This window comes from Rhinolophus ferrumequinum, chromosome 12 (genome assembly GCF_004115265.2).
Source record: "Rhinolophus ferrumequinum isolate MPI-CBG mRhiFer1 chromosome 12, mRhiFer1_v1.p, whole genome shotgun sequence".
NCBI classification, from domain to species: Eukaryota; Metazoa; Chordata; class Mammalia; order Chiroptera; family Rhinolophidae; genus Rhinolophus; species Rhinolophus ferrumequinum.
In genome coordinates, this window is record NC_046295.1 from 72,819,974 (window position 1) to 72,847,761 (window position 27,788).

At 40.8% G+C, this 27,788-nt stretch overlaps 2 protein-coding genes across 2 annotated transcripts; both read left to right on the forward strand.

Moving 5' to 3' along the window:
- The first annotated feature begins 1,456 nt into the window (after positions 1 to 1,456).
- LOC117031568 (olfactory receptor 1J4-like) lies at positions 1,457 to 11,790 on the forward strand. The gene is made up of 2 exons (XM_033122046.1): positions 1,457 to 1,953; positions 10,830 to 11,790. The coding sequence occupies exons 1-2, from the start codon at positions 1,457 to 1,459 to the stop codon at positions 11,788 to 11,790; spliced, it is 1,458 nt and encodes a 485-aa protein (XP_032977937.1).
- Positions 11,791 to 24,601: 12,811 nt separating this feature from the next.
- LOC117031569 (olfactory receptor 24) lies at positions 24,602 to 25,546 on the forward strand. The gene has a single exon (XM_033122047.1). The coding sequence runs from the start codon at positions 24,602 to 24,604 to the stop codon at positions 25,544 to 25,546; it is 945 nt and encodes a 314-aa protein (XP_032977938.1).
- The last annotated feature ends 2,242 nt before the right edge of the window (positions 25,547 to 27,788 follow it).

A 27,788-nucleotide genomic window follows, 5' to 3' on the forward strand; every position in this document is an offset into this window, starting at 1 on the left:
ATTTCACAGTGAATCTCTGTGTCATTCAATAAGCGGTTGGCTCAAACTTTAAAGCAGATCAAAACATTGCTATTGTATACATTGCTATGCATAGAAGCAGGCATGCAAATATCATTGTAATAAATTATTATAGAAACAGAAGTCTATCAAATACTACACAAAAAAAATCGCGCTTTGTATTCATAAAATTATATGAATGAAATCATTTTAGAAGGATAGAAATAACTAATGAAGGGGTGAAGTACTTTGACTTTATCCTTTGTATTCATGTCTACATTATTTGCATTTCAATCATGAGGCAGAGTTAATTTTATAACCAGCAAACCAAAAACAAACCCCACTGTGAAGAAAAACCGCTCTTCACACCCCAAACTATGACCCAACTGGGGGAAACAGAAATCTGGTGGGGAAGGGCCAGTAGGACGTCTTTCCGCATCTCCTTTGGGATGCACTCCTAGGGCATCCACCCTGATGTTCTTCCAAAGGACAGTGTTTCCTCAGAGTGAGCCCTCAGAACCATCTGCCTCGAAGATACCTGGTCCCAGGTCTCATGAAGGAGCATCTCTGGAGGTATAGCTGCGATCTGCGTCTTTAACAAGTTCCCCAGGTGATTCTGCTGAACTCTAAAGTTGAGGTTCTACTGCCCTAAGGCATCTGTCTTGGAGGGAGCGAGAAGTACACTGAGCAATTACTACATGTTTAATGCATGATCTAACCTTGAGTTTGGTGCCCTGTCCCCTTGGGTCCTTTCCCTACGGGGAGAGTGTAGTCTTCATATCTCCATTTGTGAAGGTGGTGAAATGAGAAGAGTAAGCTCCAGGCTCTTGGCTTTCTCTCTGATGTCAGGGAGAGGTTTAGGACCACAGACCTTGTAGGATGAATCTGGTTCTGTGTGTCTACAGAGAAGCTAGAAACAAGTCCCCACTCCTCGAGGCTGGATGACTACAGCATAAGGTTTAGTGCAGAACTAGACATCCTACCTCGGGTGCAGGTGTTTGTGTGTGTGTGTGTGTGTGTGTGTGTGTGTGTGTGTGTGTGTGTACACCGGAGCTCAGCATCTCTCTGTGCTATTGCTGAAGTCACCTCTCATTACTAGTTCCTAAGGACAGGGATACTGCAATCACTACTGGCCAATGACTCTCACACTTTAACCCCGAGCCTTGGGGAGATGAGGAATAAGCCGCCTGGCTGCTCGGTGAGGTCCTGCCTATAATCCCTAGAATAGTCCCATACTCTCGTCAAAGGCATCAGGACTTGTGCCCAGGAAATATTTAGTAACTCAGTTGTGTTTGCCTGAGCTCCGCTGAACACAACACACTGAGTTTCTTCACTAGAGATTTTGCACTATTTATTCAATGGAAACAATGTTACCTCAGATAGGACATCTTCTACGCTCAATGGTTGTTGATTGTGCTTTTTTTCACTGTCCTTTCATCCCTGGCAGACACAGGGCAGCATGAGGCCTGAGAACCAGAGCAGCGTGTCCCACTTCCTCCTGCGGGGACTCCCCATCTGGCCCGAGCAGCAGGGCGCGTTCTTCGCCCTGTTCCTGGGAATGTACCTGACCACGGTGCTGGGGAACCTGCTCCTTATCCTGCTCATCAGGCTGGACACTCGCCTGCACACGCCCATGTACTTCTTCCTCAGCCACTTGGCCTTCTCTGACATCTCTTTGTCATCTGTCACCGTCCCTAGGATGCTCATGGACATGCAGACTCAGGACCAATCCATCCCCTATGCAGGGTGTGTAACGCAGATGTATTTTTTCATAGTTTTTAATGCTTTGGACAATTTCCTTCTCACCTCAATGGCATATGATCGGTACGTTGCCATCTGTCACCCCCTCCACTACATGACCATCATGAGAGAGGGACTGTGTATCTTACTAGTAACCGGGTCCTGGCTCCTCTCCTGTGCCTGTGCCCTGTCCCACACCCTTCTCTTTGCCCAGCTGTCCTTTTGTGATGACAATGCCATCGACCATTTCTTGTGTGACCTTGGTGTCCTGCTCAAGTTGTCCTGCTCTGACACCTCCCTGAACGAGCTGCTCATTTTCACAGTAGGAGTGGCCGTTATTACTCTCCCACTAATCTGCATCTTGATCTCTTATGGCCACATTGGGGCCACCATCCTGAAGGTTCCATCTACCAAGGGCATCTGCAAAGCCTTGTCCACCTGTGGCTCCCACCTCACTGTGGTGTCTGTGTACTATGGGACAATTATTTGGCTCTATTTTTTCCCCTCATCCAACACCTCCAGTGACAACAACATAATTGGTACTGTGATGTACACAGTGGTCACTCCAATGCTGAACCCTTTCATTTATAGCCTGAGGAACAGAGACATGAAAGGGGCCCTGGAGAAACTCATCAACAGAGTAAAAGTCTTGTGTTATGATGTTCGCTCATGTTTATGACAGACGTGTTTATCACCAGGCGCTAGCCCCTTAATTTTGAGCCCAGCATGGAAGAAGTGCTCAGTGATATTTGATGACTTGAATTATATTCTGTTACCATGATTCTCTCTGTTCCTTGCAATTGTTTAGTATAAATTATGAATTCTGATGTGACATTATTGATTATTGCTCTTTTCTATTAGATTAAGAAACTACATAGTTAGTAGAATTTATGTCTTTCTTCTTTTACTGGATAATGATTAGTTCTTTTGAAAAACAGGTTTATTGGGGTAAAATTGACATATAAACACTGTATATATTTAAAGTGTACAACTTGATCTTTTGATATGTACATGGGGTGAATTGATCACCACAATCAAGCTAATTAATAATATATCCTTCACCTCCACATAGTGACCATTTTATTTTACTTTGTGTGTGTGTGTGTGTGTGTGTGTGGTGAGAAGACTTCAATTAAGATCCACCCTGTTGTAGTTGCTTTCAAAAGGCATAGAGTTTTATTCATGCAAGATGGAAGAGTTCTAGAACTCTGCTCTACAACAACACTCATATAGTTAACTGTACACTATAACATTCAAGAACGTATATTTCATGTAATGTTAAAAAAAAAGATGCACCCTCTTAGCAAATATCAAGTATAAGTACAGCACTGTTAACTACAGTCATCACACTGTACTTTAGATTTCAAGAACCTATTCATCTGGCATAACTGAAACTTTGTACATTCTGCTAAGTGAAATGAGTCAGACTCAAAAAGACAAGTACTGCATGGTCTCACTTACATGTGGAATCCAAACTAGTCAAATTCATAGAAGCAGAGAATAGAATGGTGGTTGCCAGGGGCCAGGGGGAGGGGCAAAAGGGGTGACATTTGGAATTTATTAGTGTTTATAAATTGTTGGAAGATATTGGCATAGAAAGGTTGTAGAATTGGAAATTTGTGAAGTATCTGCTTTCATTTTCTCATCTCCTGTTTAGTGCTCTTCTCATAGTTTCTGCTGGTGGTGATGGTGGTGGGTCAGGGAGGAAACTCTATAGTTCCCTTTATTGCTCCTGAATATTACCCACTGTTGTGAGTTCAGGTGCTCTACTTATAGACTCAACACTTATTCTGGGTTTTAGGGACACTGATCACACTTACAGATTATCATAACCTTCATTCAGCAGTTCATTCTCTGACCAATCGTCTATGAAGCTTTCTGACTGATGTGTGAGTTTCAGTGAAGACAAAGGCTCAATCCAGATACAGAAAGAGAAAGACAAAGAAAGCATCCATAGTGGACACTTTCATTGCTCCCATTGAATGTTGTGACTTTCTCATTCAATCTTTTCATCATCTGTCTTCTTGAAAATCATTTCTTCTCATTTTACCGTGTTTCCCCGAAAATAAGACCTAGCAGGACCATAACTTGTAATGCGTCTTTTTGGGCAAAAATTTTATATATATATATATATAAAATTTACCAGGTCTTATATTATTATAATAATACCAGGTCTTATATTAATTTTTGTTCCAAATGATGAACTAGAGCTGATGGCCTGGCTAGTTCTTATTTTCAGGGAAATAGAGTAGTGACCACTGGTAGTATCATGAGCCCTAGTAATCTAACTTTGTCATCTAGTAAACATAGTTCTCTTTCTTCAGGCTACACTTAGTTAAGGATAAACAGGATCACAAATACTTCAGAGACTCAGCACCATGTAGGGGTTAGGAGTATTTGTGAAAGCTAGATCCCAATTGCAAGTGGTATCCGCCAGACCGTGTGGCCTCAGTCAATCAACTTCCCTGAACCTCAATTTCTTCTTCCATGTAAACTGAAAAACTATAAGAAGTCTAACATATTTTTACTTTGAAATAAATGAAATTCTAAATTTGACTTAGCATATAACAGACAAAGAAAATAAATACTAGTTTTCTTTACCTATGCATCCAGGGTGAATTGTGAGGCAGAACTTGCACAGATACACCTGAATTACGGTGACTATGGGAGACTGGCATGCAGATGATAACCCCATTCAAAGAAAAGCAGCTGTCCTGGGATACAGCAATACATCTTCACTGGCTTAAACTAGAACCAAATGACTACAGAGCAATGGATGAGTGAGTTCGTAGGTAGGCAGAATATAAAAGACAGATGAGAGGAGTATCTTATCCCTACTTGTTTAATGTTCATTCACAGAGGCCCCTGACCTACAGCTCATGAGGCTGCCTTTGAGAATCCCCGCTTTCATTGTGGAAGGACAAAGTTTGCCCCCACTCCCACCCTGCCGGATGAAGCTTCAGGCCTGGAGTTACTTTGTCTCTAGGCTTAGTCCGAACCTGGAGCCAGAACAAACCCGAATAGGGCCGGTCCCTTTCTTGCTGGCTAGACAAAGCATGCCTTGATTGGCCTACACACCCATGAGTACCTGGCTCAGTTTCTCTGCACTGCAGTTCTGTTGTATGGATCCCTGAGCACCTGTCTGGCCCTGTCTGACCATCCTAGAAAAAGGTAGCACTGTCATTCGTATTTTTAGCCATGGGTTGGTGACATTGCTCTGAGTGGAGTTTTCTCAAGAAATTTCAAGTCCACCTGCCTGCTGGGAAGTATTTTATCACGACCTTACCTGCTAGAATGGCTTTCCCTGGTTGTAGACTGCCCAAAGCAAACTGGTAGGTGCCATGTTGATTTGCATACGTATAGAAATGGAAATCGCCTTGGAAGTATGTACTTTATTTGGAGTATTTCCCCTCAGCCACGCCAAGGCTGGCTCATTACCTTCCCCAGTGAAGCAGCTCTGGGTTAGGACAAAGTTTGCTATATATAGTTTACAACTACTTCTGGAAGCTACTTAGCATTGACACTTCAATTGACCAGTTTGTATCATTCTCAAAGTTAAAAGTAACATTAATTCATTTTATATATATATATACATATATATATATTTATATATATATGTATATATATATATACATACACACACACGCACACACACATATACATACATATATATACACACTCAAACATATACTTAAATATACATATACATTAATAAAGTTATGGGATGTAGAGTACTGCACAGGGAATAGTCAATAGCATTGTAATAATGATATACGAAATCAGAATTGTAGTAGATTGGGGGATGGGAGTTATCACTTTGTGAGGAATGTAAATCTCTAACTATTACATTATATTGTATAGCTGAAACTAACAAAACGAAACAAAACACAATGAAAAAAATGTAACAACAGACAGACCTTTCTCAGGGGAGAGGAATCATAACATGACATAACCTGGAGGTTCAACATTTATCTTTTAGCTCTGGATTTTATATAACATATATATATTTCTATAGATTATACATATTATACATATATTGTATATGTTGCTAAATTGTATATAAGTAAATTGTATATATTATATATATACATATCAAGTTTCAACTCTGATATGTAAATTTTATGAGAAAAATATGATCTTATTTCATCATAAATAGAATATGGATGAGATGACATACTAAAGAATTAGATTCACTTAGCTTTTGAAGAAAAAACAAAAACACACTGCAAGTGTTTATTGATTAGTATCTTAGAATCCATGACATTTTTTGAGGAAGAAGCTATAAATGAAATCAGGAGGGAACTCAAGTATACATAGATTTTAATTTTTGTCACTAAGGTAAAAAGTTGGAATTATACCAGAAAAACAGTGAGACTTTCCTTATATTATAGATTCTGTTCTTGAATAGCCACTTAACAAGTCACCTAATCTCTGTCAGACATCAGTGTGCCTAGCCCTGGTCAGACAGAGCTGGATAAAGACTGGACATCCATGCTACAGAAGGGAACATTCTAGGAGTTTAGAGACAGGTGAACTGAAAAGTACGTATGAGTAGTAAAAAGTGCTCTAATATGCTACTCCTAAAAATCACCAGGCTTCTGCAAAATTACTGCGTATTAGGCACTCTAATAAAAGCTTTACCTGTTTCATCTCTTTTAATCCTCATAATAATCCTATGAAGCATATACTGTTGTGATCTGTATTTGTCAGATGAGGAAACTGAGGCTTGGAAACAATGACATAATTATAATAAATGGTAGTCTCACAATGGAGGATTTATTAATAGTTCACGCTGCCTGGGTGTCAGCAAAAGCTTTACAGGGGAAGTGGTTCTTCAGCGGGTTATCTCTTTTATTTCAGGAGATTTTGGGAAACTCCTATATTTGTAATAGGAGGTTGTAATCTCAGGCTTTAACACACCACAAATCTAAAGAATTAGCTATATTATTTCAGTACACTTTTTTATGCAGACTTTAATGGGCTTCCTTTTCATCTTCTTGTATCTACGGAAATCAAAGAATCCAAACTACTTGTCACTTAAGTAACGGGAAGTGTATGACTCTCTGCCCATGGTATAAATTGCCAAAACAGCTCTGCAGATGAAGGTCCTAGAGGAGACCAAGACTGCCCAGGGGTCCCCTCCCCCGACCTTTGCCGACAACGTGTGGTTGATATGTCTCAGTCCCTATACACAATCATTATGAAAACATGCTTCATGCTGGCCTCCGTTGTAAATACAACCAAAGTACAGTGGATACTCTCTGAACATGTAATCGCTTTCCTACAAATGCCACTCCACTTTCAGCACTGACTATCCTTCATGGACAACTGCCTTGCCTAGTGAAGAATGAAGCAAAATTCTCAAACTCTATGTACACAAGAGTTCCCAGAAACTTGTGAAAACACAAATTCCTGGAGTCTACCACCATGGATTCCTATTCAGTAGTTCTGGGACCCCAAAGTTTGCACAAACGATGCTCCCACATGATGCTGGTGCTGTACATCTGTGAATTGTGCTTTGAAGAGCATTGGTGTAAAGAATTAAATCATGGAGGTCGTGGGAGGCACATTTATAGCACCTTATATGAATTCCGCAAGTGGGGAGAGTGAAGCAAGAGAATGCTGAAATTATTTTAGTAATAGAGAAGTCTGTGGTTCATGTTGATATTTTCAGATTAATTCTGGCTGCAGTAAATCCCTTTTTCTCAATCTCGAACACCAGAGGTTCTTCCCTGACATTCTTTTCTCTTTCATAAATAACGCGTGTATGTCAGATACTACATACCATGCTTTGTGTCATCACCCAAGACTACATAGTACAATGAAAATGAAGCCAAAGCTCTGAAAGAATTACATCTTATGTCCATTGGTGGCTCTTTGTTTCCATCCAGCCTGGTGGGATTTCAGTGTGACTTGTAATTTTGCTAATGTCACTCAAAAACATATTTTACTATTTTGTTTGTCTTGTTCTTTTGTTGTTTGGGGTTTATATACCACATATTGGTAAAATCATATTGTACTCTGCTTTTTCTGTCTGACTTATTTCACTTAGCATTATACTCTCAAGATCCATCCATGTTGTCACAAATGTTCCTATATCATCTTTTCTTACAGCCAAATAGTATTCCATTGTGTATATATACCACAACTTCTTTATCCATTCATCTATAGAAGGACATTTTGGTTGTTTCCATGTCTTGGCCTCCATAAACAGAGCTGCAATGAACATTGGAGTACACGTGTCTTTATGTATAAATGTTTTCAGATTGTTTGGGTAGATACCCGGGAGAGGGATTGCTGGGTCATATGGTAATTCTATTCGTAATTTTTTCGGGAAACTTCACACTGCCTTCCATAACTATTTTACTATTTTAATTAACAATTATTTCACACATGATGCACAATAAAATGTAAATTTGTCATAAAGCACTGGTTGATATGAGAGTATCTGTACATCCACAAAAGGACACTAGAGTTCCTGACAGGATATTAAACGAATTTGTTATATGAAGTCACTCTTGTCTAAAAGTCCTCATTTGACTTGCCATGTTTCTTGACATAGCCCGTAAGATAGCGTTTGTCTTGAATCCAATCCATACTGTTGTTATTATGGTCATCAAGTTTTTACTCCCATCTTTTCATCTCTTTTTTTGCGTCTGCCCTATGCAAAGTGCAATATGTTTGTCCAACTTTATAAATATAAAACTAATACACAACCAGCAGGCAGAGTGACATTTCAGGCTATGGTTGTGCCCTAATTCTATCTCTTCGGGGTGTGAAGACTGAAATCAAAACACTTGAAGGAGTTTGATATTTGATGTATCTGTCAAATATTACTATACCTAATTTCCTTTATTACACATTTATTTTATTTCATACGTTTAGACTTAGGCTACGAGTAATTGAAAACAATCTGGCTTTGTGGCCTCGCTTTCCACATGTTTCCACACTGGACTTCTTCATGTGTTTTAAAAGTTAGGTTCTTGTCTTTTTAAAGGAGGAAGACACTGGCACGCAGATACTAAGACAATGGAGTCCGTTACAATTGATGCTTTTGAAGTAAACAGAAATAGTCAGAGATATAGAGGGAAAAGTAATAGTTGCGAGAAGGGAAAGGGCTGGGGGTAAGGGAGAAGGGGAAGGGATCAGACAGCATAAATGGTAACTACAATATTGCCGAGGGGAAATGAAAGACAGTTTGGGGAATATAATCAATAATGTAAAGATTTTGTGAGGTGTCAGACGGGCACTTGTCTTATTAGGGAGACCACGTCATGGATGGTTTAAATGCTTGACCACTGCACTGTACACCTGACGTTGAAGCTGAATAATATTGTAAGTCAACTATAATTTGATAGATATAGACATGGGATATAGAGTAAAGCATAGAGAATAGGGTCAATGGAATTATAATAGATATATACAGTGTCAGAGGGCAATAGATTGAGGGAGGGAGGTTATCACTGGGTGAGGGGTGAAATGGATAATTATTGCGTTGTTTTGTATACCTGAAACTAATTTAAAAAAAATTGATCCTTTGGAGATATTGAAGGTGCCTTGACCAGATAACTGACAGAAGGATCAAGGCATAATACAATCTTTAATAAAGTTTCACAGTGAATCTCTGTGTCAATTCAATAAGAGGTTGGCTCAAACTTTAAAGCAGATCAAAATACTGATACTGTATTTATTCTATATATTGCTATGCCTGAAGTAGGAATGCAAATATTATTATAATAAATTATTATAGAAAAAGAAGGCTATGAAATACTATATAAAATAAATCCCTTTTATGTAAAAATAAAATTTTATGAATAAAAACCATTATAGAAGTTTAAAAATAACTAATGGAAGGGTGAAGTACTTTGACTTTATCCTTTCTTTTCACATCTACATTATTTGGATTTCTATCATGAGGCAGAGTTAATTTTATAACCAGTAAACCAAAAAGGAATACCACTGGGGAGAAAAACTGCTCTTCACATCCCAAGCTATGACTCAATTAAAGGGAACCTAATTCTGGTAGGGAAGAGTCTGTAGGACGTCTTTCTGCATCTCCTTTGGGATGCACTCCTAGGGCATCCACCCTGACGTTCTTCCAAAGGACAGTGTTTCCTCAGAGTGAGCCCTCAGAACCGTCTGCCTCGGAGATACCTGGTCCCAGGTCTCATGAAGGAGCATCTCTGGAGGTAGAGCTGCGATCTGCGTCTTTAACAAGCTCCCCAGGTGATTCTGCTGAATCTGCTGATTCTGATTCCCCCTCTAAAGTGAGGGACTACTGCTCTAGGGCATCTGTCTTGGAGGGAGCGAGAAGTACACTGAGCAATTACTACATGTTTAATGCATGTCTCTAACCTAGAGTTTGGTGCCCTGTCCCCTGGGTCCTTTCCCTAGGGGTAGAGTGGAGTCTTCACACCTCCATTTCTGAAAGTTGTGAAATGGGAAGAGTAAGCTCCAGGCTCTTGGCTTTCTCTCTGATGTCAGAGAGACATTTACACCAAAGAACTTGTAGGATAAATCGGGTGTCTGGGTGTCTACAGAGAAGTTGAGAAAATAATCCCTACTCCCCAACTAGATGATTTCAGCAAAGAATTCACAGCAGAACTGGACATACTTCCTCGGGAACAGGTGTGTGTGTGTGTGTGTGTGTGTGTGTGTGTGTGTGTGTGTGTGTTTGTGTACACCGGAGCTCAGCGTCTCTCTGTGCTATTGCTGAAGTCACCTCTCATTACTAGTTCCTAAGGACAGGGACACTGCAATCACCACTGTCCTATGACTCTCACACTTTAACCCCGAGCCTTGGGGAGATGAGGAATAAGCCGCCTGGCTGCTCGGTGACGTCCTGCCTGTAATCCCTAGAATAGTCCCATACCCTCATCAAAGGCATCAAGCCTTGGGCCCAGGAAACATTTACTAACTCAGTTGTGTTTGCCTGAGCTCCACTGAACACAGCACACTGTGTTCTTCACTAGAGATCTTTGCATTTTCTTTGAGTGAAAGCAATGTTACCTCAGATAGGGCAGCTCCTAGGCTCAACGGTTGTTGATTGTGCTTTTTTCACTGTCCTTTCATCCCCAGCAGACACAGGGCAGCATGAGGCCTGAGAACCAAAGCAGCGTGTCCCACTTCCTCCTGCGGGGGCTCCCCATCCGGCCCGAGCAGCAGGGCGCGTTCTTCGCCCTGTTCCTGGCCATGTACCTGACCACGGTGCTGGGGAACCTGCTCCTTATCCTGCTCATCAGGCTGGACGCTCGCCTGCACACGCCCATGTACTTCTTCCTCAGCCACTTGGCCTGCTCTGACATCTGCTTCTCATCTGTCACCGTCCCTAAGATGCTCGTGAACATGCAGACTCAGGACCAATCCATCCCCTATGCAGGGTGTGTAGCACAGATGTATTTTTTCATAGTTTTTACTGGTTTGGACAATTTCCTTCTCACCTCAATGGCATATGATCGGTACGTTGCCATCTGTCACCCCCTCCATTACATGACCATCATGAGAGAGGGACTGTGTATCTTACTAGTAACCGGGTCCTGGCTCCTCTCCTGTGTCTGTGCCCTGTCCCACACCCTTCTCCTGACCCAGCTGTCCTTTTGTGATGACAACACCATCCCCCATTTCTTCTGTGACCTTGGTGCCCTGCTCAAGTTGTCCTGCTCTGACACCTCCTTCAACGAGCTGCTCATTTTCACATTAGGTTTGGCTGGCGTCACTCTCCCACTAATCTGCATCTTGATCTCTTATGGCCGCATTGGGGCCACCATCCTGAAGGTTCCATCTACCAAGGGCATCTGCAAAGCCTTGTCCACCTGTGGCTCCCACCTCACTGTGGTGTCTGTGTACTATGGGACAATTATTTGGCTCTATTTTTTCCCCTCATCCAACAACTCCAATGACAACAACATAATTGCTACTGTGATGTACACAGTGGTCACTCCAATGCTGAACCCTTTCATTTATAGCCTGAGGAACAGAGACATGAAGGGGGCCCTGGAGAAACTCATCAACAGAGCAATTGTCTTGTGTCATGACATTCGCTCATCTTTATGACAGACGCGTTTGTCACCAGATACAGGCCTCTTAATTTTGAGACCAGCATGGAATAAGTGCTCCATAATATTTGATAACTTGAATTATATTCTGTTACAATTATTCTCTCTTCTCCTTACAATTGTTTAGGATAAATTATGAATTCTGAAATATTATTCATTATTGCTCTTGTCTATTAGATTAAGAAACTACAGAGTTAGTACAATTTATATTTCTCCTTTTTTCCTGTGATTTGATTAGTTCTTTTGAAAAAGAGGTTTATTGGGGTAAAATTCACATATAAACACTATATATTTAAAGTGTACATCATGATGTTTTGATATGTTTACGTGGTGAAATGATCACCACAATTAAGCTAGTTAATAATATAACTATCACCTCCACATAGTTACCATTTTATTTCACCGTGCATGTGGTGAGAGGACTTCAATTAAGATCCACCCTATTAGCAAATATCAGTACACAGCACAGTAGTTTTAACTATAGTCATCATGCTGTACTTTAGATCTCAAGAACTTATTCATCTGGCATAATTGAAACTTTGTACATTCCACGAAGTGAAATAAGTCAGACCCAAAAAGACACACACTGCATGATCTCACTTATATATGGAATCCAAAATAGTCAAATTCACAGAACCAGAGAATAGAATGGTGGCTTCCACGGGCCAAGGAGAGGGCCAAATGGGGTGACACTGGGAATTTATTAGTTTTTATAAATTGTTGGAAGATATTGGCATAGAAAGGTTGTAGAATTGGAAATTTGTAAAGTATCTGCTTTTCTTTTCTCACCTCCCATTTAGTGTTCTTGTCATAGCTTCTGCTGGTGGTGATGCTGGTGGATCAGGTAGGAAACTCTATAGTCCCCTTTATTGCTCCTGAAAATTATCCACTGCTGTGAATTCAGCTGCTCTATTTATAGACTCAACGCTTCTTCTGGGTTTCAGGAACACTGGTCACTCTTATAGACTATTGTAACCTTCATTCAGCAGTTCATTCTCAGATTAATCATCTCTGAAGCTTTCTGACTGATGTGTGAGTTTCAGTCAAGACACAGGCTGAATCCAGATACAGAAAGAGAAAGACAAAGAAAGCATCTATAGTGGAGACTATCGTTGCCCCCACCGAATTTTGTGACTTTCTCATTTAATATTTTCGTTATCTGTCTTCCTGAAAATCATTTCTTCTCATCTTAGTGACCCCAGGTAGTATCATGAACCCAAGTAATCTAACTTCTTTGTCATCCAGCGAAGGACCACATAGTTCTCTTTCTTCAGGCTGTACTTAATTAAGGATAAACAAAATCATAAATACTTGAGACTTGGCACCACATAGCTGTTAGGAGTATGTGTCAAGGCTAGATCCCAATTGCAAGCTGTATCTGCCGGAGCATGTGGCCTCAGGCAATTTACTTAACAACCCTGACCTCAATTTCTTCTTCTGAGTAAACTGAAAACCTATAAGACATTTAATATATTTTTACTTTGAAATAAATTAAATGCTAAATTTGACTTAGCATTACAACAGACCAAGAAAATCAAATACTAGTTTTCTTTACCTATGCATCCTGGGGAATTGTGGAGTAGAACTTGCACAGATACACCTGAATTATGGTGACTATGGGAGACTGGCATGCAGATGATAACCACATGCAAAGAAAAACAGGGGTCCTAGAATATAGCAACACATCTTCATTGGATTAAACTAGAACCAAACGACTACGGAGCAATGGACAAGTGAGTTGGTTGGTGGGCAGATTACAAACAGACAGATGAGAGGAGTAACTTACTCCTACTTGTTTAATGTTCATTCAGAGTGGCCCCTGACCTACAGCTCATGAGGCTGCCTTTGAGAATCCCCGCTTTCATTGTGGAAGGACAAGGACTGCCCCCACTCCCACCCTGTCCGATGAAGCTTCAGGCCTGGAGTCACTTTGTCTGCAGGCTCAGTCTCAACCGGGGGCCAGAACAAAACCAAATAGGGCAGGACCCTTTCTTGCTGGTCTAGACAAAGCATGCCTTGGTTGGCCTACACACCCATGAGTACCTGGCTCAGTTTCTCTGCACTGCAGTTCTGTTGTATGGATCCCTGAGCACCTGTCTGGCCCTGTCTGGGCCATCCCCGAAAAACACAGCTCTGTCATTCATCTTTTTAGCCATGGGTTGGTGACATTGCTCTGAGTGGAGTTTTCTCAAGAAATGTCAAGCTCACCTGCCTGCTAAAAAGTGTTTTATCCCCACCTCACCTGCTAGATTGGCTTTCCCTAGTTGTAGACAGCCGAAAGCAAACTGGTAGGTGCCATGTTGATTTGCATACATATATAGAACTTCTAAAAATCGCTTTGGAAGCATGTACTTTACTTGGGGTATTTCCCCTCGGCCATGCCAGGCCTGGTTCATGACCTTCCCCAAAGAAGCATCTCTCTGGGTCAGGACAAAGTTTTCTACATATATTTTTTAAATAACCTGAAACAGTTTACTAATATTTCTGGAACTTAGTAAGCATTGACCCTTCAATTGACCAGTTTGTATCCTTCTCAGAAATTAAAGATAACATTCTTTCTAAGTATAACAACTAACAGACTTTTCTCAGGGGAGAAGAATCATAATATTACAGAATCAGGAGCTGCAGCATTTACATTTTAGCTTTGGAATATATGTATATTCCAATTATTTAAAATGTATATATATTATATATTATACATATATAATATATACATATATAATATATATGTATAATATATAATATATATTTATATATTAGCAAATTATATTATATTTCATATATATATCAAATTTGAACTCTGATATGTACATTTTAAGAGTAAAAAATTTTAAAAGTAAAAAATGATTAAAAAATTATCTTATTTTGTCACCAATGGAACGTGGATGAGAGGACATACTAAAGAAGTAGAATCACTTAGCTTTTGAAGGTAAAAGAAAAAAACCCTGCAAGTGTTTTATTGATTATTATCTTTGAATCCAAGAGGGCATTTCTGAGGAAGAAGCTCTAAATGAAATCAGGAATTCAAGTGTACATAAATTTTGATTTTGTCATTAAGGATAAAAAAGTTGGAGTTATACCAGAAAAACAGTGAGACTTTCCTTATATTATAGATTCTGTTGTTGAATAGCCACTTAACAAGTCACCTAATCTCTGTCAGACATCAGTGTGCCTAGCCCTGGTCAGACAGAGCTGGATAAAGACTGGACATCCATGCTACAGAAGGGAACATTCTAGTAGTTTACAGACAGGTGAACTGAAAAGTACGTATGAGTAGCAATATTCTAATAATCATTGTGCTTCGGCATGATTACTGTGTATTAGGTACTATATGAGGAGCTTTACCTGTATCATCTCTTTTAATCCTCATAATAATCCTATGAAGCTTATACTGTTGTGATCTGTATTTCTCAGTTGAGGAAACTGAGGCTTGGAAACAATGACATAGTTATAATATATGGTAGTAGCACCATGAAGGATTTATTAATAGTTAACGCTGCCTGGATGTCAGCAAAAGCTTTACAGGGTAAGTGGTTCTTCAGCGGGGTGCTGGAGAGTGCTCAGGATTACAATATGTAATGGGAGAAATGGCAGTCTAGGCAGAGGGAACACAAGACAGGAGACCAGTGCACTGAAATAGCAGGAATATGTAAAAATGCTGCTGTTGCTAAAGCACACGTGCATATGAGTCAAGGGGGCATCAAGAGATGAGTCTAGACAGACAGACAAAGATTATATGGTGAAGAGGCTATGGTGCCCTCTTAGGGAATTTAGACACTGCCTTGCAAATGATGGGGTGCCATTGGCTGGGGGTAGGGGTAAAGTCTAGAGATTAAACCTGGGAAAGATTATATTTGCGTTTTTAAAAAAGTACTCAGGTACCCAATGTGCAAGATGGTTGGCAGTGGACTTGAGAGCCTGGGGCCAGGGAGCTCAATTAGAAGGTCGTTTTACATCCAGGTAACAGGTGACGCGTGCTTGAATGAAGACAATGGCACAGGGATAAAGGAGAAAGTTATCTTTGAAGGAGAAGACCAGACAGGTCTTGAAAATTGATGGGAAGTAGATGGCAGAATAAAGGATTGTCCCTGATTTCTGGCTCTGTGAGCAGATATTTAAGAGCACAGTGGAAGGCTAGGCACTTTGAATAATTTCGACAAGATTTAACAGCCTTAAGGAAGTGAGGAAACAAGCTTCTGACCACCTGCTTTTTAAAAAGGGGTTCCAAGTAGGAGGAAGGTGAATACCCTGCACAGGAAAAGGGCACCAGGTAGCCCTTCATCACCGCCCATTACACACACACACACACACCCCCTGATCCCATTGAAAAGCACACCATACTCACATTATACCACCAAAATGCGAAGGTTTATGAATGATTTGGTCTTCAGTGTGAATTATTTTCACATTGACAGCACGTTAACCATAAAGGAACAAAGGTTTGCATTTAGGGATTGAGGGGGGAGTGTAACTGGATATATCACAGAAGGAGTAAATCTGGAACTCTGAATACAGTGGTACCTGTTTTGGCCAGGTGGGGTGGAAGAATGTCAGACTACTGAACCGTGATAGGCAACAGTGTCCCTTGGTGGATCTCTGTACACTCGGTGCTGCCCTCATTCCTAAGTGCACAGGCGAAAACAAAATGGACACCCCGTCTCATCTCCTAGTTTGCTTGGGGCCTATGGACAAGGACTTAAATCCACTCCCAAACAGGGTTCAAACATGTATTGTACTGTTAATGGATTAAGATTCCCTGAGGGTCACAATGGAGAAAGAAACTACAAGGCCATCTAGAGAAACCACCGTCTCGAGAAACGGGAAGGTAGGGCTGATGGGCCCATTTGAACAGCAGGTTCAGGATATCAGAGGGGACATGGGCTGCAGGGATAGTGTGAGGCCGTGTCCAGTAATCTAACATCTCAGCCTCCCTCATATTTGCAAACTGTGTCCTTAGGGCCTTTAGATCTCTGCCAGGGGACCCTCTCCTGACAGCTGATCATGAGAAATAGAAGATATTTTCTTGCCAGTTGAAAGGATGGAAGCAAATTGGAGATCAGTGGCTCAGAGGTGACGGCCTGTGGCCCATAGTCTGTAGAACAATAGATGTCAATGCAACGAAAGGAGCGTTGTAGCCCTAGGAGGTGACAGCAGAAGGACTCCAGGGCTGCAATGAGCTCCGGCTCTGTTACATGAGAAAGCCCTCCTCACCTCATCCGAGAACTCCTAGAGAGACTACCTGGAAAGGAGATCTAGAAAGAAGAACGGAACTGCTGTTCCAGGCCATCCAACAAGTGGAATCCTCTGGTATCCTTTTAGATGTGGCATGTGCTCTAAGTGGCTCGCACTGCACTCCGCAACTGCTCACACCTGGGGCAGCTGATTCCATGAAAGATGCTCAGTAATTATTTGTTGAAACAATACGGGAATCATGAAACATTTGAAGATAGTCTGAGCCTGAGAAACAAACTGCAATGGGGAGGGGGGCTTAGGCAGCCAGCAGACACTTGGTCGTACCAGAGGAATGCAAGGAATTAAAATTATATGGTCCTTATTGTTAAAGAATAATGTATTTAACATTTCTACTATTACTGGTGGCAGAAGAACACTTGTATGCCTATAAACATAATTTTGTCTATCTCTGCAGCTAATTGAAGCTGTTAGTGCCCCTTTTAGATCTGAAGGGCAAACCTGACGGCAAATAAGGAAAGAGGGCTGCAGTGTTCACATCACCAGTTACAAAAAGGATGCTGGCATTGAACATCTCTGACCAGCAGGAGGAAGAGGACGTGCAGGTGTTCTAAGGGTTTAGAACCCTTTAGATCCTGGCAAACCATGAGAAGGGCGGCAACCAGCACAGAAATCTAAACACTGAATTTCAACCTTCTGATGGGGAACTCTTACCTACTCTGCATCTCCCAGAATGTAACCTCCATCCTTTATTTCTTTTGTCTTAATCTCCATTTAGTGCTATAAACAAGACAGATGTCCTCTCCCAATTTTTTTTATAATTGCAAATTAATAATCTAGAATGAAGGTGTCATGGAAGCAGAGACTTCGTCTTATTCAGTGCTATATCCTTAGCACTTATAACAGCTCCCAGCACATAGTAGGTGTCTGATATATATTTGTTGAATGAATGAATCTCAGAGAGAAGATTTTTTTACTTTTTTAGTCAGGGGAACTTTCTGGCAATCGTCTGCATTCTTCCATTTGTATAAGCATCACTCCAGTTTCTGCCTTGATCTTCCCACGTGTTCTCCCTCTGTGTGCCTCTGTGTCCACATTTCCCCTTTCTATCAGGAGATGGGATTAGGTGCCCTCCATATGAAATGTAACTTGAAATGGGTCAAATGGGTAAGATGTACAACGATAAAACTATTAGAAGAAAACATTAGACAAAATCTTGGTAAACATGTGGCAGGCAAAAATTTCTAAACTAGGGCAAAAAGTTATGACTATACATGAAAAATTTATAATTTGGGCTATATAAAAACAACATGTATCTGTTCTTCAAAAAACACTCTTAAAATAAAAAGGCAAACCTCAGACTGGCAGAAAACATTTGCAAAACATATTTCTAATTAAGACTTGAATCCAAAATATATATAGAAGACAAGCAACTTACTAAAAAAAAAAAAAAGTATGTGCAAAAGATGTGAACAGATATTTCACCAAAGAAGATATATAGCAAATCATCATGAGTAAAGACACTCACCATCATTAGTCATTAGACAAATAGAAATGAAAGCCACAATGAGATACCCCAACAAACCTACTAGAATGGCTAAAATTCAAATGACAGGTAATTTCTAGTGGCAGTGAGTATATAAGAACGCTCATAAATTGCTGGTAGTAAAATATAATGTACAGCCATTTTGGAAAACAGTTTCTCATAAAGTTAAACATACACTTGACCCAGCAATTCCACTCAAGAAAAATAAAACTTCTCCACACAAAGATTTGTATGCATAGTTATACACATTCACACATATATGTGACAAAGATGACACAGCAATGCAGTGAGGAGAGGATGGCTTTTCAACAAGTGGTGCTAGGGTAACTGAATATATATATAGAAGAAAGATGAATTGTAACTCACACCATAAGCAAAAATTACTTCCAGAAGGATTATAGATCTAAATACAAAAGGTAAAAAACGAAAGATTTGTGGAAATAACATAGAATATCTTTATATTAGATTGGTGCAAAAGTAATTGTGGTTTTTGCAATTATTTTTAACCTTTTAAACAGCAATTACTTTTGCACCAACCTAATAGATCTGGCCAGGTTCAAACAAAACACAAAAAGTACTAATTAATTATTGTGGAAAAATAGAGAAATTGGACTACGTTAAATTTATGTTCATCAAAATATATCATTCATATCATTTAGATAGTGAAAAGGCAACTCACAGAGTAGAAGATGGATAAATAAATATAATTTATTTAAATAAATATAATTTATTTATCCATCCATCTATCCATCCATCCATCCATCCATCCATCCATCCATCCATCCATCCATCTTCAACAAAAAAATAAAATCCAGAATATACAAAAGATTCTTCACATCAATTTTATAAACGGGAGAAAATTCAATACAAAAATAAACAAAAGATTCGAATAGCTATTTCACACAAGAAGCCATCCAAATGACCAATAAACACACTTAATGCTGTTCAAATTCATTAATATCGAAGAAATAAAAATTAAAACCACCATGAGATACTATTACACACCTACACACATGGTTAAAATTTAAGACTACCAATCTAAGGCTTACTGAAGATGTGGAACAACTGAAACCATCTTATACCACAAGGGGACTATAGTGACCCCCTTATCTGTGGGGGATACAGTCCCAGGCCCCCATTGTAGATGCCTGAAACCTCAGATGGACAGAACCCTACGTGTACTATGTTTTTTCTTATGCACACATACCTATCATAAAGTTTAATTTATAAATTAGGCACAATAAGAGATTGAAAACAATAATATAATAAAACAGAACAATTATAACAATATACTGTAATAAATGCTGTGTGCATGTGGTCTCTCTCACTCAGAATATCTTATTGTACTCACCTTCTTCTTCTTGTGATGATGTCAAATGATAAAATGCCAAAGCTATACCTGAATCTCTGTAACCATCCCTTATTTGCAGTAAGTGGCTTGGTGTCATTCCTTTCAGGGGACCCCTTGTGAAGTCTTTGTGTAGGCTCAGTGCTTTCTGACACAACATGTTGCCATCAATCAGAACACGTTTTCTCTGCTCATGTTTTCCACCCACAAGGTTAACGCCTTTTCCATCTGAACCAAGAACTTATCACTCAATGTAGCCATTACTTTTGCAGTTTGAGATGCGACTGCAAAACTAGCACCAATTTCTTTTACCTTCTTCATAATTTCATGGATAGACATTTTTTTCTTACCATAGATCTTAGCAACCTCAGCATATGATTTTTTTTTTCTTTTCTTACTAAGTCTAAAACTTTCCCCTTTTTACTTAAAGGAAGCACCCTATGTCTTCTCTGTGGTATATCTGAATTGCCAGCATCACTCCTCTTGTGCTTTGGGGCCATTAGTAAGTAAAATAAGGGTGACGTGAACACAAGCACTGCAATACTGAGATAGTCAATTTGATAACTAAGAAAGCTACTAAGTGACTACCAAGTGGGGAGCATATGCAGCATGGATACACTGGACAACGGAATGATTCACATCCGGGGGGCGGGGTGGAGCAGAACGGCGCAAGTTCATCACGCTACTGAGAACGGCATGCCATTTAAAACTTAGGAATTATTTCTAGAATTTTCCATTTGATATTTTTGGACTGTGATTGACCTCCGGTAACTGAAACCATGGAAAGCAAAACTGTGAAAAGGGGGTAGTACTGTATATATTGGTGTAAGCCCTCTGGAAGGCCATTGGATAGTATCTGTTGGTGTATGACTCAATTTCCATTCCTAGGTACGTACTCCAAAGAATTGCACATATATTTCTGTCACATTCTGTAAATGTTCTTCTGTAAAAGATATTTACAAGAGTATCCACAGCAGTCCTATTCATAACAGGCCCAAATTGGAAAAAACCTAAACGACCATCTACGTTATAGTGGATTAAAAATTGTGGTATATTTACATAATGGAACAGAATGAAAATAAATAAACCAAAACCCACTAAACATTGATGAATCTTACAAACAAAATGGTGAACAAAGTAAGTCAGACAAAAGTGATAAACTGGTCTACATCACATTGAAGAATTTCTGTTCTACAAAAGACACCTTAGTTGCACTTGATGAGGATAATAACACACAGAAGGGTTAGAATATTGGCCAAAATATCTTGAGCTAAGACAATGTCAAGTTCAGATGAAGAAAGAGATGCCTTATTTCTGCTGTCTCCATTGGGATCTGTGACCCAAGTTCTTTCTTCTGGGTCACAGGTGGAAGTGAATAGGGCAACAGTAGAAGCTCAGAGCAGTGCCTCCTGAGATGACAGCAAGGGGAACCCTCTGAGAGTCTGCAACTAGAACAGGAATCCCACTTGAAAATAGAAGTGCCCCTCTCTCTTTAGGGATTTGGAGAACATTAGTCTCTGTTCTCACTAATGAGAACACTTGGGCCTCCGAACCTAGTAAATATTCCCAGCATAGCATGAGCCCACTCAGGCCCTCTCAGCTCCATTTATCGCGACTCCAGAAATCTACTCCACAGTTGCCTGCAACACTGGGTTTCATTTCCGTTCCATAAAGGGAAGAGGCAGAGTCTCCAGATGGGGCGGTGATACGAATTTGCCATCGTCCAGAGAGAAAGTGTCAAGGCTACAGAACCTCACTGCTCAATAACATCTGAGATTGGCTGAGATCAGTTGGGTAAGTACTGAATCAGATAGACCAGAGTTGAAGTCTGGGCTTTACTACTCACCAGTGTCTTCACTGGGACGAATTACTTCATCTCTTCATACCTCGGTTTCTCATCTGAAAAAGAGAGAGTTGATCTCATCAGATAGTGAAAACACAATGAAGTAGAACACTTTTAGCACAGTGCCTGGCAGGATGTTAGCAGTTGATACTTGTTAACTCTTCTTGCTGCTGTTGCCGTCATCATTGTGATGCTTTGTAGTTTACCCACAGCTGACAGAGGTAAGACTGACACCCAGGTCTGTCTGACCCCAGAGTCTGCACTCTTGAGCCCTAAGTCATTCTGCTTCTTGTTACGGGCGGCGGGGGGGGGGGGGTGGGGGGGGCGGGGGGGCGGGGAGGAAGACTAAAGAGAATGAGGTTACACTGGGAAATCAGGAGGCAGCGACTCTGTATGTTTTGAGAACGACACACCTCTTGACTACTATTTTTCCAACTTTGTTCCAATGTTCTCTATGCAGATATATCTTAGTTTCTGTTCCGCTCAGCAAGGGTTTACACAAGCTGCAGTGGGTAGAATGCTGCTCTTTTCCCAACGCTACGTGAACTTGTATTTCTACGTGAACTTTTTCCTTAGGGTCCAAAATGAACTGGCTAAATTCTCTTTATCACCAACTCCAAGGTTGGAAAAGACAACCTGACTGACTCAGTTTGAATCAGCTGATTCCATGGTTCAGTCACCTGTGGTCAGAGAGCCCGGGTCATGTTTCATGCAACTTATCATCTTGCTGTCTATTCTCCAGTCACACTGGTCTTCCCACAGGGGCCAGACCCTTTTTACTGCCTTGGGACTTCCACATGCTCTGGAAAGTTTTCATCCGTAGTCTTCTGTCTTCTATTCCTGATACAGCTAATTACTATTAATAATTCAGGCCCCGAATTATATTTAACTTTCTCAAAGACTTTTTCCCTGAGCTCTAATCTAAATTAGACCCTCCGATTCTTTCTCAGTGATACCACCATGTCTGTCCTTTTCAATGCTAATCAGTTTCCGACTATATGTTTACTTGCTTAATTGATTATTGTCAGCTTCCCCAATAAGCTTGTAAGCACAGGGGCTGTGCCTGTTTTGATGAGCCTTAAATATCCAGTCCCCACAGCCATTCCTGGCATAAGGTAGGCAGTCAATAAATATTTGAATAGATGAAAAACTACAAACGTGGCTCCCTAGACCCACCGTGGAGGCACCTAAAGGATGGATCTACTCCATATAGTTACATTTCCAAAGTAGTTGACAAATATCCAGAGCACCCACGAGAAAATAAATGTCTGCCTGCCTTATGAGGTAGAATTGCATAATGGACTAACTTCCAGGTTTGGTAGAAGAGAGATCTGAGTTTAAATACTGACTTGTCCTCTTTTTAGTTGTGCTAGTCAGTTCACCTCTCAGAGCTCTGTTTCCTGATCTGAAAATGGAAGGTAAATACACTTGGCATAGAGGTTGTATGGAATAAATGCTAGACATCATTGGCACACAGTAAACACATCATAAATGATATTATATCTACAATCCTGCACATATTCCCTGAAGTCTTTGACTTTTGCGTTCTCTTCCCTTCTAGGAATAACAGTTTCTGAATCTCCTGCCCTTCTCCTCTTAGTCTTCTTTTGTTTCCAGGACATTCCAGGAATTCTGCCATTTGAGAAATATTCTAGGGATCATTTCTCTGATTCTATCAACTATGTCATTTTTAAATGGCCCCAGTTGATAAGGGAAATCACCTTACTTCTTTCCTGTTTACTTCAGAGAATTTTAACTGTTTCTACCTCTAAGGCTGCAGCTGGAGGAGTGAAAATCCTTTTACCCTCGAGCCCATTCCACCATTTATGGTTCCGTGGGAAAGTCACTAAACTCCCTAAAACAGCCCAGATCCACCCACTTCAATCTGTCACCCTGCCCTGAATCCCGTATGTGTTTTCTTACTCCCCGCTGGCACGCATATCCCTACAATCCTTCTCTCCACAGTAGCAGAATGATCTTCCCAGGCCATAGATCAGGTAACGACCGTCTGCTGCTTAAATGCCCACCATGCCCACAGGTCTCTGTACTGAGAAGGTGCACCAGGGTCAGGTGCCCTGCTCCTCCCTGCCTCCCCAGCCTCCTCCACTTCCACTCTCCTTTGCTTACCATACTTGAGCCACACCTGCCTTCCCCCTGCTTCTCCAAGCACATGTGCTCATCCCATGTTTGCACTTGCAGTCCCCTGCATCTGAAACACTCTCCCACCCGATTCTTGACTTGGCTGGCTCCTTCTTATCCATCCCTCCATAGTGAGTTCTTTGCTGACCACAAATTTAAAGTAATCTGCTGGTCAGTCCTCGCTATATTTCAGCATTTTAAAAAAAATGTGTGTGCTTATTACATGACTCCTCTGAGGAGACCGTTATCTACATGAGGGCAGAAACCTTGCTGTTATTTATTACCATTGTTTCTCTGGTACTTAGAGCAGGGATTTGCACATAGTAGGTACTCACTGAACGTGACACATAGTAAGTACTCATTGAATGTGACACATAGGGACTATTCATTGAATGTGGCACATAGTAGGTATTCATTGAATGTGGAGACAATAAATGAATTAGTTCTGGGTGCTTCATCAGAGGCAGATTAGTAAAGAGGTTAAGGTCACAGACGCTAAAGTCAGAATTGCCAGATTTAAACTTTACCTGTCTCTTTCTAAGAGCCTCAGTTCCTTCATTAATAAAATGGGCATAATAATAACCATCTCATAGAGCTCTTTCAGGCTTCCATGAGATAATGCACAGCTATTCATATTCGATTCCATCTTTATTTTATGTCTTTGTTTCCATTGAGACAATATTGGGGCAAGAAAAGTTTCTGAAGTGTCATCCTCTGTTTTATTCCTTAGTTACACCAGCGGCATGAAGCCAGGAAACCACACATTCAGTGTCTCTGAATTCCTCCTCCTGGGCCTGTCTGAGCAGCACGAACAGCAACCTCTCCTCTTTGGCCTCTTTCTGAGCATGTACCTGGTCACCGTGATGGGGAACGTTGTCATCGTCCTGGCCATTAGCTCTGATCCATGCCTCCACACTCCCATGTACCTCTTCCTGGCCAACTTCTCCCTCACTGACCTATGTTTATCATCTACCACAGTTCCCAGGATGCTGGTGAACATCCAGGTCCACAGGAAAACCATCACCTATGCGGGATGCCTCTCTCAGATTCACTTCTTCCTGTGGTTCATTGGTCTAGATGTCTTCCTGCTGGCGGTGATGGCATATGATCGGCTTGTGGCTATCTGCTACCCCCTTCACTACACCTTGGTCATGAGCCCCAGACGCTGCTTCCTGCTGGTGGGCATGGCCCTCCTCCTCGCTCAGTCATACTCTCTAACCCACACCGTTCTCCTGGCTCAACTGTCCTTCTGCTCTGACAACATCATCCCCCACTTCTTTTGTGAACTTCTCCCCCTGTTGAAGCTCTCTTGCTCCAATACTTATGCCAACCAATGTGTGCTGACATACTGGGGAGGGGCATTAACCATCTTGATCCCCTTGCTGATCATTATTTCTTATGTCCGCATTGTGGCTGCCATTGTGAAGGTCCCATCGGCGAGTGGCAAGTGGAAGGCCTTCTCCACCTGCAGCTCCCACCTCTCAGAAGTTTGTTTATTCTACGTGTCTGCTATTGGGGTCTACTTCGTTCCCTCCACTGCCGATTCTGCCAGCAAGAACAGGATGGCTGCGGTGATGTACGCTGTGGTGACACCCATGCTGAACCCATTCATCTATAGCCTGAGGAACAGAGACATGAAGCGAGCCTTGGGGAGACTCCTGAGTGGAAGGGCATGGCAATCTCCATGAGGCCAAAGGCATCATTTTGGGAATTCAGGGGAAATCAACTGACAGAGTTATGTTGGTATCTACGTCCAAATCCTGCTTCTGCTACCTGTTAGCTTTCCAATCTAGGGCTCATTAAATAACCTCACTGAGCCACAATTTCCTCACAAAAGTGGGTAATAAAATATTCTCGATCGTGCAGTGTTTCTGGGAGGGTTAAAAGAAAAAATATCTATCTATGTAAATTACTTGTTCCAGGTTCTAGGCTTAGATCTTCGTTATCTTCAGCAATATTGACCATTTTCTTTTGAGGTAAATATTTTCATTGTACAGAAGAGACAACAAAAGTTCAAAAAGGTTAAAGTATGTGCCTGAAGTTGCACAGCTAATAAGTGGCAAAGCCAGAATTTAAACCCAGATATCTGATTCCAAAATAAATATACTTAATGATTCTACTATGCCTAAAAGGACATGAAACCCCCATACTCCTCTCGATTCCTAGCTTTCTCTCTCTTCTTGCTTCCTTTGCACTGTTCACACACACTGTTCCAATCAACAACTCCTTCCTGTCCTAGCAATGATTTCAAGATGAGGCAGAGCACGTAAGAAGCTAGAGGGCGGAATGGAAACAGACTCAGAGGTTCCGGTATCTCCCCAAGGGAGCACGTCCTCTGCTTGGATAGAAGTTTCTAGTTAGATATTTTGAAATGACTTAAGAATCAAGCCACACGATCAGAGAGCAGAGTGTTTGGACCACATTATGTGGGATTCTCACCAAGTTTCTCTCACAGAACCATTGTCCTTCACCACTATGTCCACAGTCTATTCCATAGATCCATAGATCTATTTTAAAAGATAACTGCATTAATTTCATGATTGCTTCTCCGCTGTGAATGCTGCTAAGGATATACCTGAAAAACCTGCAGAGGAGTTTTCGGTAACCCACAGGAAAAATTCTGGAAACCGCACTGTACTCTGTTAGTTTCTTCCCTACATAACTGTGGTCTACTGAGATCTCACTGACAAACTCAGATTTTTTAATAGTTTCTTTTTTTTTTTTAAAGAAAATAAGACTTATGCTAGAGTCAAAAACGCCTGAGTTTATGTATTAGATCTACCATTGTGTGACTTTCAGCAAGTTATCAATATCCAAGTCTCAGTTTCCAAATATAAACCAGTGAATAGTAATAGTAACTATAGTAACTATCATCTAAGGCTGTTGTGAGAATTAAAAAGATAACACATAAAGTGCTTAGAACAATGTTGGTACATGTGCTGTAACATGCAAATACTGCTTAAAACACAAATCCATTATTATACCAAATTTTTTCTTCTTTTCTCTCTTCTCTTCTCTTTCCATCCTTTCCCTTCTCTTCTCTTCTCTTCCTATCCCCTCTCAGAGAGAAGCTTGACACTTACCATTTTAAATGCACAAGGTAATACGTCCACCCTAACCTTTGTCCTAATGAATGAATCTCTGGTACTAGGAAACTGCCTCCAGCTTTAAAAAGATACTGCCATTTGCAACAACATGGATGGATCTTGAGATTATCATGCTAAGCAAAGTAAGTCAGACAGAAAAAGTCAAGAACCATGTTTCCATTCATATGTGGGATATAAAACTGAAAGCAACAAATGAACAAGACAAACAAAAATTCATAGACACAAACAACGATTTAGTGGTTACCAGATGGCAAGGGGAGATGTAGGTGGTAGAAGAGGGTGAAGGGGGTCAAATACATGGCGATGGAAGGAGAACTGACTCTGGGTGGGGAACACAGAATGCAATATGTAGCCACAAGGAACAGAACTGACCAAGAGACTTTATGGAAACTGAACTGAGAAAGAAAGGCCGGCCCCTTTTCAGAGAGATAACCACTACAAAACATTTCCAAAGTTGGGCTGGAATGGCTCCAAGAACTAGCATGACCTCCACTGCCTGTCCGTATGGAATCTCCACCAGTTCAAATAAGCTCACACTTTAAGGCTCAATAAAATGTCACCTCGTGGACAAAACTGTACCTGACCACCTTCAGGCAGATTATTTTTCTTCCTTTTGTGCTCCAACACTTATTATGGTAACTATCACCATCTGACTTGATTGACACTAAATTGAACACCTATAGACATGAAGAGTATCTCACTCATTTTTCATTTTGCCCACCGTGCCTGGCACAGTACCTGGCTCACGGTGGGCATCAGTGTGTACAGATTAGCTTAGTATGGATCTGTTTCTTGGCATAAACATTAGCACCGAGAAGCAGGA

Bases quoted from the DNA above. Each gene is read 5' to 3' on its own strand.
- LOC117031569 (XM_033122047.1), top strand. From the start codon at position 24,602: ATGAAGCCAGGAAACCACACATTCAGTGTCTCTGAATTCCTCCTCCTG.
- LOC117031568 (XM_033122046.1), top strand. From the start codon at position 1,457: ATGAGGCCTGAGAACCAGAGCAGCGTGTCCCACTTCCTCCTGCGGGGA. The intron at 1,954-10,829 runs GTCCTTTTGTGA...GACACAGGGCAG, and splicing joins ACCCTTCTCTTTGCCCAGCT to CATGAGGCCTGAGAACCAAA.